The sequence below is a fragment of the Mycteria americana genome, chromosome 4 (genome assembly GCF_035582795.1).
Source record: "Mycteria americana isolate JAX WOST 10 ecotype Jacksonville Zoo and Gardens chromosome 4, USCA_MyAme_1.0, whole genome shotgun sequence".
NCBI classification, from domain to species: Eukaryota; Metazoa; Chordata; class Aves; order Ciconiiformes; family Ciconiidae; genus Mycteria; species Mycteria americana.
Window position 1 is genome coordinate 28,038,752 of NC_134368.1, and position 14,281 is coordinate 28,053,032.

The 14,281-nt window shown below is 38.9% G+C and overlaps 1 protein-coding gene across 2 annotated transcripts; it reads left to right on the forward strand.

Moving 5' to 3' along the window:
- The first annotated feature begins 334 nt into the window (after positions 1–334).
- Positions 335–13,469, forward strand: TMEM33 (transmembrane protein 33). Of its 2 annotated transcripts, XM_075500002.1 has the most exons (8): positions 335–444; positions 543–607; positions 1,765–1,859; positions 2,299–2,486; positions 3,462–3,529; positions 4,281–4,414; positions 6,347–6,430; positions 7,850–13,469. In XM_075500002.1, exons 2-8 carry the CDS (start codon positions 551–553, stop codon positions 7,977–7,979), a joined length of 756 nt encoding a protein of 251 aa, XP_075356117.1. In that variant the 5' UTR covers positions 335–444; positions 543–550; the 3' UTR covers positions 7,980–13,469. The 2 variants fall into 2 exon arrangements, with proteins under 2 accessions (XP_075356117.1, XP_075356116.1); XM_075500001.1 differs by having other exon boundaries at positions 414–607.
- The last annotated feature ends 812 nt before the right edge of the window (positions 13,470–14,281 follow it).

Consider the following 14,281-nt stretch of genomic DNA (forward strand, 5'->3'; position numbering starts at 1 on the left):
TTCGGCCCTCAGTGAGCAACCACTCCCCAGACTAGCGCCGTTTACAAGACAGCGTTAGTATTGTTGCTGTTACCGTCACGAGGCAGAAGGGCCCCCGTACAGACCCTACGGAGCAAGCTGAGAAGCAGCGGCCGGGCCTGCTGCGGACAGCAGGGCCCCGGGGGCGGGCGAGGGGCTGCGGAAGGACGATCCTCGTCCGCAACGGCCTCTCCTGGCAGCCGCGTTACCGGACTCGAGGGGTGCCGCTCCCGGTGGGGGGCCGAGGCGGCCGCACACCACCTCCCAGCAAGGCCTTGTGACGTCGCCAGGCGTGGCCGGCCGCGTCACGTCGCCGGGCCTACATTGCCCGGCAGGCCCCGCGGCCCGCTGGAAGTGACGTTCGGCTGTATCCGGGGAGCGCGCGGCCGCGGCGGTGGTGGTGCTTTGCCGTTTGTGGCGCTTGCGGTGGGTGGCAGGCGGCCGGGCCGGGAGCAGGAGCTCGAGCGGCGGCAGTGGCGGCCCCGGCCGTCCCGGTCCCAGCTGAGGCGCTTCTCTCCCCGCAGGTGCGGCCATGGCGGACTCCACGCAGAACGGGCCCATGCAAGGCGGGGCTGGCGGCGGAGCTGTGGTAAGGACTCCTCGGCCGTGGCCGTGGCGGGGGCGGGAAGCAGGCCGCGGCGCCGACCCGACTCTTGGTGGGGCCGTGAGGGTGCTGGGCCGGCCACGGTGCTTCTCCGGCAGCGCGGGCGCCCCTTGCGCTGCTGGGAGGGCCCTGCTGGAATGGCAGAATGGCCGGCTGCTCGGGCGGGTGCGGGCAGGGGGAGGCGGCTCTTTCACTTTCTGATTCAAAACGTGCTGTTGCTGCGCCGCCGTTCTTGAAAATGTCTTGATCGACACTAACTCCGTGGGGCTGTGACTATGTGTCTGCGGTTGTGTTGTGCAAGTAAGTCAGTAGATAATGATATGAAGACGCTTGCAGGTCAGTTAGGTTAATTTCTCGTCATTTTCATAAAAAGGGTCTAGGAACATAACAGGAAAAGAACAGCCTTCAAAAGCTGGTTCAAATTCGGAAAAAAATTTTGAGCTCTTTCAGGTGATGTTTTGACTCTTTGGCACCTAATGGCCAAAAGCATGCTGTGTTTCATTAGAGCATGTCTGGTACTGGGACTATATCAGGTGTGAAGAGGACTGTGGTGAAGGAGAGCTCGACAACAGGAAAGGTGGTAGATTACCATTAAAAACTTTTTTCTCTTTTTGAGGCCAAGAATATGTAGGCCAAAATGATGCCACTTTCCTTATGATGTAGCTATGCTAAATTTACCTGACCCCTTCTTTTTTTTCCTCTCTGTAAGAAGTGTGGAGATATATCCCCACGTGTGTGAAGTATATTCTAAAAGGAACCTTGAAGGGATAGATGCAAAAGTCAGTCAGGTCTAAAAGACCTTGCATGATACATTTTGGAAGCTGGCTGTTTTGTGAGGTTGGCTTGTTTAGCAAAACTACCATCACACAAGATCTTACCACTATATTTTGTTGTAACGTACAAAGTAGCCTTTCGATTGTGAGACAGCCAAGCTATTTTTGATATGGTTAGTAACATCGTATGAGTTAAGTTTCATACAGAACGAAAACGTGCTCTTTGCTTCAAGCTATAATTTGATTGTATTCGAGGTTGGAGAAAGACTTGCCATTTAATATAGAAGGGAAGAGTGTTCATTGTATGCAAATATTAAGATATCAACTTCTGTGGGGGTTGGGTTTTTTTCTTTTCTTCTTCTAATGTAGCAATTTCTGATGGCTAACAAGTTGGATACAGCAATGTGGATTTCCCGCTTGTTCACAGTTTACTGCTCAGCTTTATTTGTCCTGCCTCTTCTAGGGTATGTATTGTAATATTGTAAAATAGCATTAAAAATTTACAAAGTAACTACACTCCCTTTTCATAGAGTTGTTTTTCATGTAAGGGTAAATTTCTATTATTCGGCTTACTTGGATGCTTTTTGTCAGAACAGTTTACAGAGTTTTAGATTGGTTTGAAACACTTTCAGGTGTGTCTGGAAAATGTGTTGAGCAACTGTGAAGTAGTGGCAGATGCACGTTTTTCTGTGTAGTTATGGAGTAATATATTGAGTTCTTTTATCTTTGGCACCTGCAGTAAGTCAGTGTTACCAGTTTTTGAGTTGTATTTTGGTAACAGTACTTATGTACGATAATAGAAATGCTTCAGGTATTGTGCAACTGTGATGCAATTCTCAAGGGTGGAAGACTTCTGAGCAGGGGTTTGGTTCATATGGTAACGTCTCCTCTGATGATTTGCAGGTTGCATGAAGCAGCAAGCTTTTATCAGCGTGCCTTGCTGGCAAATGCTCTTACTAGTGCCCTCCGACTACACCAAAGGCTACCGCACTTTCAGCTTAGCAGGGCATTTCTGGCCCAGGCTTTGCTGGAGGACAGCTGCCACTACCTGTTGTACTCTCTTATCTTTGTGAATTCCTACCCTGTTACAAGTATCCTTTATTTGTGTCATCCTGGTAATGTTTTAAAATATCTTAAAAACTTGATTCTATTCATCACCGGTGCCATGATTTGAAAAACTAGTTTAAACTAGAATATATCTGCTATTCATAGAACATACTCTATGTAAAATAGGAGAGGCTTATGTTGATTGATCCATATTCAGGTTAATCACCTCTATAACTAGTACATTGCAGTCTCTGGCTACTTACATTTTCTTTTCCTGAGACTTAAGTTCAGTGGATTTTATGACCAGCCTCGTGATACTTTGAGAAGTTGGTAACTTTCATTTATTACCAATACAGGGTTTATACATGACTCCTCACTGTAAGTAGGACATATATCATGTACAGAGACAATTATTCAGTAGTAGCTTTTTCAGATAAGTTATTAAAAAAATAAAGACTGCAAAAAAGACTTAAGTCCTGTGGCTTGTCAAAGGTGACATGTAAGAACTGAGTTTTCTTTGTGCCACTTCATATGTATGCTTAATGTTCTACTGTTAAAATGTCTCTGGCAGAGGAACGTCTACGTTCTTGCTCTCTAAAATCTGAATGGCTGGCACCTGCATGTTCTTTGGTAAAGAAATGCATTTTGTAGCATCTCTTAATAAAAAATATTATGACTAAATGTATATGATAGATTTTAAGAAGTGATCTCACGTGTCTTTCGTGCAGAAAGAATGCATATCAGTAGAAATGCACTGGTGTGTAATGGTGCATGTTGTACTTTTGCATACCTGCACACACACCCATTTTGAAGTTAATGAAAATGCATAGTGAAGAGAAAGCGTAAGAAGCAAAGGGAAGAGCTATATAGTTGTTAGACATATGCATGTCTTAATCCAGTATAGGTCATTTCTGCCAATCTCTTGCAAAGAGCCATCAGTCTGACTTGTGTGTTAGCATAACATCACGGAGAAATGAAGCACTTCTGCAGCCTATAATTTTCCTTATCGCTTGCTTCAGTGAGTATTTTTCCAGTTCTGCTGTTCTCTTTGCTTCATGCTGCCACATATACAAAGAAGGTTCTTGATGTAAGTATATGATGTATGATACGATTAATACTGTTGGTATTCTTGGGGTTTATAAACAGGCTTGAGTTGCAGCTATGGTTTCGTTTAGCTACACTAGACGAGTTAGAGTGAAATTGTAGTATGGAATCTCAGCGCAGAGAATCTGAGAGTATCTAATCTTCTGTTATGACTCAATGATATGTTGGAGTTGACACTAGTTATTTTTCTTCAAATGCTATTCTCTGAAGGAAGCAAATGCTGTGTAACAGTTAAGTTGAAACGTAAGACATGTCTTTCAAGCTAAACCATAGCCTGTGAAATTTAATTTCCTATTTCAGTAGTAACATAACAAACTGCAGGGTGAGGCTAGGAAGCAAAATACTTGTGAGTTGGACCTGCTGCTCAGTGAACTGCCTTGTGCAGCTTAGTGTAACTCCACCTTTGGTGTTCCTAACTAGGCTATCTTGCTACCACAGGTACTTGCTCCTAGTGGACAGAATAAGGCTTGTGACCATCCCTGTGCAGTTGAACCTAAAATGGGTGGGTGAGGGAATTGCAGTGCCTCATGTTTGTAATTGAACTCTATGTAATTATGGAGTTCCAAGCTTCTGGTAGTTTTCTTTGGGATATTAATCTCAATACCTTTAAAGAATCTAGTCTTAAAATGCTGAAATGAGTTGTAAATTATAATTGTTAGTATTTTGATTTCTTTGTGCTAGAGAAGATAGGTGTAACTTGTATGTTTTCTGGCAATCTTCTTTCTTCTTTAAAGGCACGAAGTTCAAATAGTCTGCCCTTTCTGAGAAATCTTTTAGAGAAACTGAATGCTAATCAACAGAATATTCTAAAATTCATTGCTTGCAATGAAATTTTCCTGATGCCAGCTACAGTTTTTATGCTCTTCAGGTAAGAATTACCATAAATATTTTTAGAATTAGAAACTTTATACACAAGATTACTTTTTGCAATTGAGTTCTCTGTGGGTCTCGGATCTCCATTGGTATAATTTTGGCTGACCAAGGCTTGAACTTAGTTACATTTATTTGATTCCTAGACTTGTCAAGTCGGTGCATCATGAAATCAAAAAGCATTCACTCTGGTACAACTGAGCACCAAAAAACCTTTGCCTTTCATAACATGGGTGACATTGTTGGGTCAAATAAAAGTTTTTTTTCAGGCCGGTAACTGGTGTTCTCCTACATTGTTCAGTAAGTTTATTTTTGGTCAGCGTAATAGAATATTAAGATCTTCAGCTTCACTGAAAGTGAACCCTTATTTTTGACTGTTAGATTCCAGAAGTTTAAGTGGCATGAAATTTCATTGTGCTAAAAGTGTGCAAGCAGGAGTAGGTTATGTCCTCTCCTGTGTTACTTCTGACTAGTGACCCTTGTCTGTTTTTTATGATTCCATTTGGTTTTGCCTGCTGTGCAGCCTGTTGAATTCATTTTGGGGATCTGGAGTGCATGCATGTTGGAATCCTACTGAAGTCATATAGGCATAATGACCTGCCAGTCACTGAAGTTTGGGTCATTGCCTTTTAATATTTGGAGGGGGAATAACACCCTTTGTTCTATACAAGTCATAGCACAGTGAGAGCGCTTGTCCTGAGTGGTCTCACAGGCAGCAGAAGGGAGGCTTTATCTTCTTGGAAGCTGATAGAATGCATAATTTGTCTTTATCTTTTGGTATGTCAGCTGAACACTTCAATGCTTCAATCCTGAAGGATTCCATTTCATTTAAGGCCAGGTACCAACTGACAGATACACTCTGTATCCAGTATCTGAAACATTCAAGTGCTTTAAGCTTCTCTTCAGGAGAACTTCCCCCCCTGCCCTGGGGAATTTGGTATGGCAAGTGCTGCTACTTGATAAGTCATCTAGTAGATACTGATGCTTGAAAAAGATCATATACCAAATTTTAAAATAGTATAATGGTTAAATGCAGCTATTGTGAGAATTTGTTTTTTAAACTGTTTTAGCATATTATATTGCTTGTAAATACTGTACAGGTGCAAGACTTCCTCTCTTCCCCCTTCCTGTAGCTCACTTTTCACTTTATATTTTTTTCTTCGTGGTAAAGATATCTCTCCTACGCGAAGGTGCTCTGGTTACTGGAACCGTCATGTTCATCTTCAAACAGAGCTTTTTAATATTGTGTTATATAAAGAAGCTTCAGTCCTTAAAATTAAACTCACGGTATTTCTGTGCTTTGCTACGTACGGTTTGTGTGCTACCCTTCCACTATTTTACAGCACCATCATGTGAAACAGCAGCTTTGTAAAGCATCAAAACCGAGTTTTAGTGTAACTGAAATAGTCGGATATCAGCTTGGCATTAATATTTCAATATATCTATAACAGTCTTCAGTGTGTTCTGAGAAGTTTTGCAAAAGATACTAGAAATATGGTCCAGATACTCAAAGTGCTATGATTAGAGCTGAAAAAGCTCACTGTAACTAGACTATTTCTGTCAGCCAGTTTCTTGACCAGCAAGCTTGTTCTTAATACTGAACAGGCGTCCACCATCACTTCTGTGATTCTTTGCCCACCACCAGAAATGAGGCATATAAAAAAACTTCATAAATATAAAATCAATACAAGAACAGCACTTCTTTAACTGCTTCATTGAGCAGTTTTATTCTATAATGTAAGCTTCTGCTTTCGTAAGTGTATGGTTATGTACTTTTTCTTGTCAGATCTAGATTATCTGAACCAATGTGACACCAATCTAGCTTTCTTTGCGCCTAAGTAGTTTGCTTGCTTTTATTAGGAAAGTCCTGTTGTGTGGGTTTTTTTTTTCTGTTCTCGGTATGAAGCTCTACTTCTCTATTCTCTTTCAGTGGTCAAGGGAGTCTGCTCCAGCCCTTCATTTACTACAGGTTTCTTACGTTACGCTACTCCTCTCGGCGAAATCCATACTGTCGGTAAGTGCTAAATTGATTTCAGAAGTTAATGTTTAACTGCATAGTGGTTAGGCATTCAGAAATTTTTCATTCTAAAATGAAATCATAATTCATAATACTAAATCTGCAAATGGTAATTATAGAATGTGGAATACACCTGGATGCTAAAAAAAAAAAGAACAGCTAGTTCAAGGTTACATTTATTTCATATAACAGAACTTTCCTGAAATGTACCACCATCCTTGAGCAGGAGCTTTCAGAACATGCTTGCATAATTGAAACTATGCTTTGGGAGAAGAAAGTCTTTCAGTTGTTCTGCAACTATTTACCAGAAAGATATCCTTATTTTTAGATTCCAGGCCTATCTGAGGCTAAGTCTATACGTGAACAGGCACTTAGGAACTTGTATAATGGTGACAGGAAAAAAAAAATCTGTGGGTGATCTTAAACATGTTCATTACCTCTGTTAGTTAAATTCATAAATCAGGTTAATTATAATTGAAATAGAGCCTTACTGATTTTGTTTGAAAGTTGGTCAAGCCAATACTATTGCTTTAAACTTTGAAACCATAAATATTTCTATGAGGATTTGCTTGGGTCAGTGCTTTCTCAGAACTTTTTTTATGACAAGCGTTGCATAGTGTAAGATTTTGTGAACGTGCTTTCTAGTCTGATTGATACCCAATTAGAAAATGATTTGCTAAAGTACCAAGGAAGTGGCATTGGCTGCCATGGTATGCAAAGACAGGTCTGAGAATCATAAACTTAACCGCCTTCTATTCCCTACTATTTTGTAAGAAATCAATTGTTCCATCTTAGTACATGTATTTTTTTTTAACAACAACAAAAATCTATGAAGGTGCTTTACTTCTTTGGTATCTAAAAATAATTTAAGTTGTGCAATACTAAAACTGACTTTCAGTAGAACTAGTTTATCCAAGATTTTCTGCTGGCATTTATGTGGTTTTAGGGGAAACTGGTGTTGTGGGTTTTATTTTTCATGTCTGTCTTTTAATAGTTGCTTCTAGAGTGCAGGGTTCTTGCATTCTGGCAAGAAGCAGTGCAAACACACAATTACCTTCCAACTCCTTACACTATATCTGATAAACCATTACTCTTTCTTTTTTCTTTGTAGTGCTGTGGTGTTTTTTTTTTTTCTTTTTTGCTTGAAGGTGGAATTTTTCTGCTGTCTTTATATCTGTCCTCAGCTGGAAGTTGCTGAACTAAAGTTAATTAAAATGTTAATGTTTAAAAATCAATGTTTAATGAATTTTGAACTCTTGCAAGATACTGTGACGTTGACTTGATCTAAAGAACTTGCGAACTAGAGTGTGTGTGGGGTGTTGAGAAAAGAAGTGAATGAAAAAGATAGATCAGATGATACTTGTTTCTGATAAATGCTGTAGGATTTTAATACTCTCTTTAAATCTGATTTTTCAGGACTCTCTTCACTGAGCTGAGGATTGTTGTTGAACACTTAATAATGAAGCCCTCATGCCCTGTTTTTGTAAGAAGACTATGCCTCGGCAGCATTTCCTTTATAAGCAGATTGGCACCAACTGTTGCATAGCCAGATTTCAGGCACTTGTGTTTTGTGAACATTATGAGCAGCTGGCACTTCTGCTGATGATTATAAATTCCTGGTTTTACACTGATCTCACTCCAGGCTGTATAAAAATGTGTATATGCTTTTCTTGGAGATAATATGAAATTTAGCATATCAAAAGCAATTTATGGAAACTTAAAATTACTGTACTGTATTGCTAATTGGTGAAAAAAGTAGCTGCATGCTATGCAAAACATGCTCAGTCATACAGAATTGTTTCTTTATGAATCAAGGATTGGTTGAGGTTGATTAAAACTTTAAGAAGTCTGTGCTCAGTAGGTTTATTTTAGTTGGAATTATAGATGCTGTAGGATGTCTCCAGTGGATAGCAGTTGGTACACATACCTATGCAGTACACTTTGGACAGTATTCTTCTGCTTACTAAATGTATCTGTAGAACCATTTTGTCTAAATTACCATACTCAATGTAAAAATGTGGCCCACTTTGAATTTAACAAAAGGGATTAAAATCTATCAAGCTGGTGTAGTTAACACCTTTTCTGAAGAAGAGGCTATTTTTATTAATATTACTTTAAAAGAACTCTTCCAAGTTTCTACTGTGTGACATAGTCTTACATTGTGTTGTTGGAAAAAATCTGAAGACTTTGATCACAGAAAACTCTGTGCAGTTACCTTGTCATAAGAAGATGTTTTACCAAGCCAATTGCTGACCTGTAGGCTTTTCAGACAAAGATGCAATGCTTAAACTTTTAACCATCTCTTAAGTGAACTAATCAATGTAAACGAAGTAACTTTTGCAGAATCATTGCATATTTGTTCTTGTGTCTACACAAATGTGAGACTGCAGTAATTAAAGCATGCCAGCTTTTTAGAAAATTAATCTGTAGCTAGCTCTATATAAATTGTTCTTCCAGTTTCTGAGACTCTTATTGTGATGGGAAATTTGCATAAAGGATTGCACCTGTTTAGGCAGCTTCTGAAACAAATGGGTATAGGATTTTTTGGCATAAATCCATCTGATGACTGATCTGAAGCCAATGTCATGACTACAGAAGTGAATATTAAATTGAGTCCTGATTATGCATTCACCCAGCAGCTGAAAGGTAGGTCATGGAAAAAGAATATTATCTGTGTGAACATAACTTCTTTCCATGAATTCAAGGCAAAGTATTTGCCTAATCTTCTGTAGTTAATGTTAATATTCTAATTGCATAAAATTAAAGAGGTTTCATTGTCCTTTTGTAAACTTCTATAGCACTGTACTTAACTATTCTTCCTTGGTCAGAGAAATCTTATGTGAAACACTTTTGAAAACAGTCTTGAAGCAAAGTATTTTCCTGTAACTATTGAGTTACCTTTTTTTGTGATGTGGGTATCATTCAGACTTTCCAGTTGTATTAGTTTGTTAGATCAGAGCCATGTATTTATACGCTTACTTCATTTTTTGCTCAACCTCTTGGTACTGATGAACCAGTTGGTAATTGAATATGATACTCTTTGACTACTTATCTTGCTCTCTGAACATGATTAGCTATTTATAGAACACTTGCACACTGCAGAAGCAACTGCATGCAGTAATGCTCTACAGCTGCTAAAGACTTGCGATGAGATTCACTATATGTATATCCTGTAATTTGAGGATTTTATAAAAACTAAAATTTCTACTGTAATAAAAGAAGTGTTAAATATAATTTGCTAGGCTCTTCAAGCTTATTTTCTCTCTAACAGAACATACTGATGCTTGAACCTGGAAGTTGAGCAGAATGCTGTCCTGTGTGTATGTGTGCATATTCTTACATTCCCACTGCTGCTTCTGAGTCAGGACATAATGTCTTGTGCATTTCTAAATTATTCTATAGGGAATTTTTGCCTTCTAAAGTGCAAAAATTTATGACCTTTTCCTTCAAAATTTAACCCAAGAATAAGCACTACAACAATGATATTTAATCAGAGCAGAAATCTAGACCTACTTCTCGCCGTTTCAGTTCTTCAGCACTGTTCTAGACCCTCTTTCATGTTACGTAGTAGATTTTTTGAGCGATGACATCAGACTCTGTTCAGCTCTTTGCACCACTGCCATTTAAAAATTAATGTGGTTGTGTAAGTTGGTCCCCCATACTGGGAGTGGAAAGTGAATAAATACTTTTGTAATTAGGGTAAGCAAAATAACATGTTACTCCTAAGCAAATTTTTGCGGTCTAAGACTGCTGTTATGGGTGCAGTCTACTGTTCCTTTAATTGTATGCTGTCATTAAATTAGAGAAGAGTCTAAATTAGATCTGAAGTATTGCAACTGTAACTGAAGGATGCTAACTCTTGAGATCCAACTCTATGAATGGATGAGGAAAATTAAAAGGAGTAAGTGAATGAGATTTCAGTAAGTAGAGAGTTGGAAGACAGTGCGACAAAGTAGAGTTTATATGTGGATACAGAATTTCTTGTTAACTCTTTCTATTAAGTCTTAAAAATGGATGAAGAGGAGGAAGATCTTTCATAAATGGGGTTTGATTTGGCTAGTAGTATATTCTTGGCTTTGGAAGGAGTTGCTTGACAAATGAGGCCTGGGTTTTACTCGTGGCCTGATAAAACTTACCTCTCTGATGTGCCAAGAAAACATGGAACAATGGAGTAAGAATAACTTTCAAGCAAAATAAATAGGGCAACTGACCTGCACTCTGCATCAACTTTGACTTTTACTGTAGCCTTTAGGCTACCGAAGTCACAACACTGAGTTTACTCAATGCTAGCAAAAACATTCTGTCCTTGTGCCTGCTTCCTTACCACAGTTTGTGACTGTTTCTATACTAATGATTAAATTAAACACATAAAATGCTGGTTGTTTCCTGATAGCTTGAGATCTTTCTGGTGAAAAATCTCATGCTGCTGTTCACGCTGCTGTGCTATCAACAGCTGTGATGCAGAGGCTGTGGTAGTAGAGAAATTCTGCAACTGACCATAAAATGCCTGCCAACCCCAACTGTGAAGCAGAGAAGCGTTTGTCTTGCTGAAAGGCTGCCTACCTAATGTAGTAGTTGTTTCCAGTAGTATAAATCACAGTGGTTGTTGTTTTTATCGTCTTAGCTTTCATAAGCTAAAGTGCTGTTGCATCAGTTCTGCGGGTAGACCTACGCCTTGCTGTGCACAAGCTTGCTGTAGAAGTGATGCTCCAGTGCAAGACTTGTCTGTTCTCACCTGTAGATAAATAAAGCGTCAGGACCCAGTAGGTCTGTTGGAGTAGCTAATGCCAGTTGGGATTTCTTACACACAAAGTAATTAACTAATGCATCCATCCTTTATTGTCTTTTATTTAATTTTATAGTTGTATTGTCATTTTTGTGCTGTCAGTTTCATGTTTTACTCCCTTCTTTGATGGATGTTCAAGGGGAGCAATATCCATTAATATTTTAAGTTACATGTTTTAAGGATTTTTTTTTAATGTATTATAATCATGAGCCACTATTTGTTCCAACAGTTTTTGAGCCGCTAATGATATATGCGATGGTACTGTCCAAACAAATAATGTAGCTGGTTATTTTGTACAGTCTGTTGGACCTTTTTATTGTTAGCTGCCTATATTGCAACATTTGCTGTACAGATCCCTTGTTAATTAAGGAAGTACATTTCTTGCCCATTTTACAGACAGGAACTGAGGCATGCAAGGACAGAGCACTCGCCTGAGGTGATGTAAGAGCTCTGGCAGAGCAGGAAGTAGAAAAAAGAGTTAGACGAGTCCAGGGGGAACTGTGATTCATTTCTACACCATATATGGCTTCTTGGTCCTGTTTCCAAAATGATAGTAACTGCTGCTTAAACAGTTTCAAAAATACTGTACCTTATGGTGCTCAGATTGAGGGTAGTGAAGACTATTGACCTAGAACAGCATGTTCTTTTAAAGCGATGTCAAAAATTGATTCCCATGTGCAAGAGCTAGGTATGGCCCCTGGTATCTTCATCTTTCTGGTGAGGACAAATAACACAACAGAATAACATTGTGAGCATTTACATGCTAGATGTTAGTAGGGTATGCTGATCTGTTGTAATTGTCTATAGTTTTTAATTGCTGCAGTGCAAGTATTTGTGGTTAAACTATACTGAAATTGGTTAGTGTATGTTTGTACTATAACTTCTAATGTGCTATGAGTTTCTTAAAATCACAGGAAGATTCAGGCCTTGCTGTTTTAAATCGCCTTTTAAGGATAGAACCTTAAGCAATCCTTTATTTCAAAGATGCATTATCGGTATGGATAATGTAATTGAATTTAATCTTAAATGTGGATTCAAAAATGTCTTTTTCATAAAATGTCAGCATTACTTATTAACTTTTCTGCAGAAGCTAGCTCTGTGATAATAGCAGATTTTGTGCAGGTAAGGGGGTTTCATTGCTTAGTTCCGTGCCATCCAGATGGTACAAACTTCTAAAATGAATTGAAAAATTCATCTTTTACTTGTATTCAGGGACTGAGGCACAAAATGCTAATGTAAGGGCTCAGAGGGGAAATATAGTTCTCCTGCATATTTGAGAAAATGTGAAGCCCTTTCAAGAAAACCTAATAAACGTAATAATCACAGGCTGCTGACACTAAGGAAAAAGCACCTCATTCGCTCTTTCTTTTATGCAGTGATTTACTGGTCCCTACTGATTTTCAAATTGGATCACTGCAGTAAATTATCCATGCCAGTACCTGTGAAAGAAAGCACTGGGATCCATATTTGTGTAGTGCTGTGCTTAAATCAGCAAGAATGATAAATTTGATGGTATGAAATTGGAAATATCAAGGGCTTTTCTCAGTGAATGAGCAAGTATCTCCATTTGTAATTTGTTGTGACCCTTTTTCACTGTGTGTGCTTTGTATGTCAAATATTTATTTCCAAACAAATTAAATTGTTTTCTGTATTGATACAGCTACAGTTTTGTTGATGTTCTTGAAATCAAATTGTATAGGTTTTTTTGGATTTAAAATATCAATATCGTGTTGCAAAACAGCACTTGTTTAAGTTCAAATCTCTGAGTTTGAGTTACTGTCCAACAGTTTTCCATGTTAAATGTTCTAGGTGCATGTTGGGTGTTGTGTTTTTGTGGTTGGTTTTTGTGTGTGTGTTTAGTGCAGGATGTAGTGAGCTACTGCAGCTTCTCATTTCTTTTTTCTAAAGAAAAAGGAAGATTAAGCTGTATATCAAAACCAAAAAAGCTGATCCCTGTCTTTAAGTCATTGGAGCTATTCTGCTTTGCACCTGGCATAGGTAACACCAAGTCCTGTGAAAAAAAATTACCTACGTGCTCAGTTTACTGCCATATTTTCAGTGCAGGTGTTAATAGAGAAAGTTGACTACACCTGTGTTTTGGCAGGAGTCCTGTCCCTTTAATCTTAAAATAGGTTACTTTGTGACTGATTACATCCTACTACCTAAATAAGTGCCACTGCTGAATGAGTCATAGCTAGTACTTGCTTATTTGGAATTTATATCAGTATAATAATAATTTGTTTTGCAACAAATTATTATTATTTGTTTTGTAAGCAAAATTGTAAACCAGTGTTGTTAATAATGTGACCCTATGTTACCCTCTTCTTGTGGGCTAGGCTTAGCTCATTTGTGATGGCATGTTAAACAGCTGACTTCTGTTCAACCCCAGTGCCAACCAGATGGGCTTTATTCTACCACAGCTGGCTACCACCATACAGCTGCGGTTTAGTAGAAGCAGTAGTGTGGATTGTATTCTGAGGAGCCATGAAAGACTTTGCTCTTAAAAGAAAGCAATGGTTAATTTCGGTTCATCTCCTTTTATCCCGGTTTCCAAGTGCCTGACCAAGATACCTTGCTTCTGAGGCGAGTGAAGTGTTGCAGCAGTCCAGATTCCTGCCTGGGGTGAGGAAACTGGTTTCCTTGAGAACAAGTGCAGATCATGGTATTTTCATTTGCTGTGTGTGTTCCTATGAATGTTCCCTCGTGCACCTTTGCCAATGTGAAGAGCAAGAGTATGTTGGATGAAGATGGTGCATCAGTTGGTTGAGAAATTTCACAGGAAAATTAAGCTGAAAATCAGAAATTATAAAGGTGTGGGGCTAGATTATCTGCAAGGGTTAAAGCAATGTCAACTATAGTTTTCACAAAGGTAGGAATGTAATAGAAGGAGAAGGAAGAAGAATGGGGACAAAACTAACAAGAATGCAGAAGAGTTCAGCTCTGTGATAAAAAGGTATGGAAATCCTACTGGGTGCTTTGTTGCTTTCACAAACCCCAATTCACCATTCATGGTTTTATGCCATCAGTATCCTCTGGATAGTACTTAAGTTTTCTAGCTGTAA

What these genes read in the sequence shown, in the direction of transcription:
- TMEM33 (XM_075500002.1), top strand. Translation starts at nt 551, where the DNA reads ATGGCGGACTCCACGCAGAACGGGCCCATGCAAGGCGGGGCTGGCGGC. An exon ending in TTTGTCCTGCCTCTTCTAGG is followed by an intron (nt 1,860 to 2,298) that starts GTATGTATTGTA and finishes GATGATTTGCAG; the next exon opens with GTTGCATGAAGCAGCAAGCT. An exon ending in CGGCGAAATCCATACTGTCG is followed by an intron (nt 6,431 to 7,849) that starts GTAAGTGCTAAA and finishes CTGATTTTTCAG; the next exon opens with GACTCTCTTCACTGAGCTGA.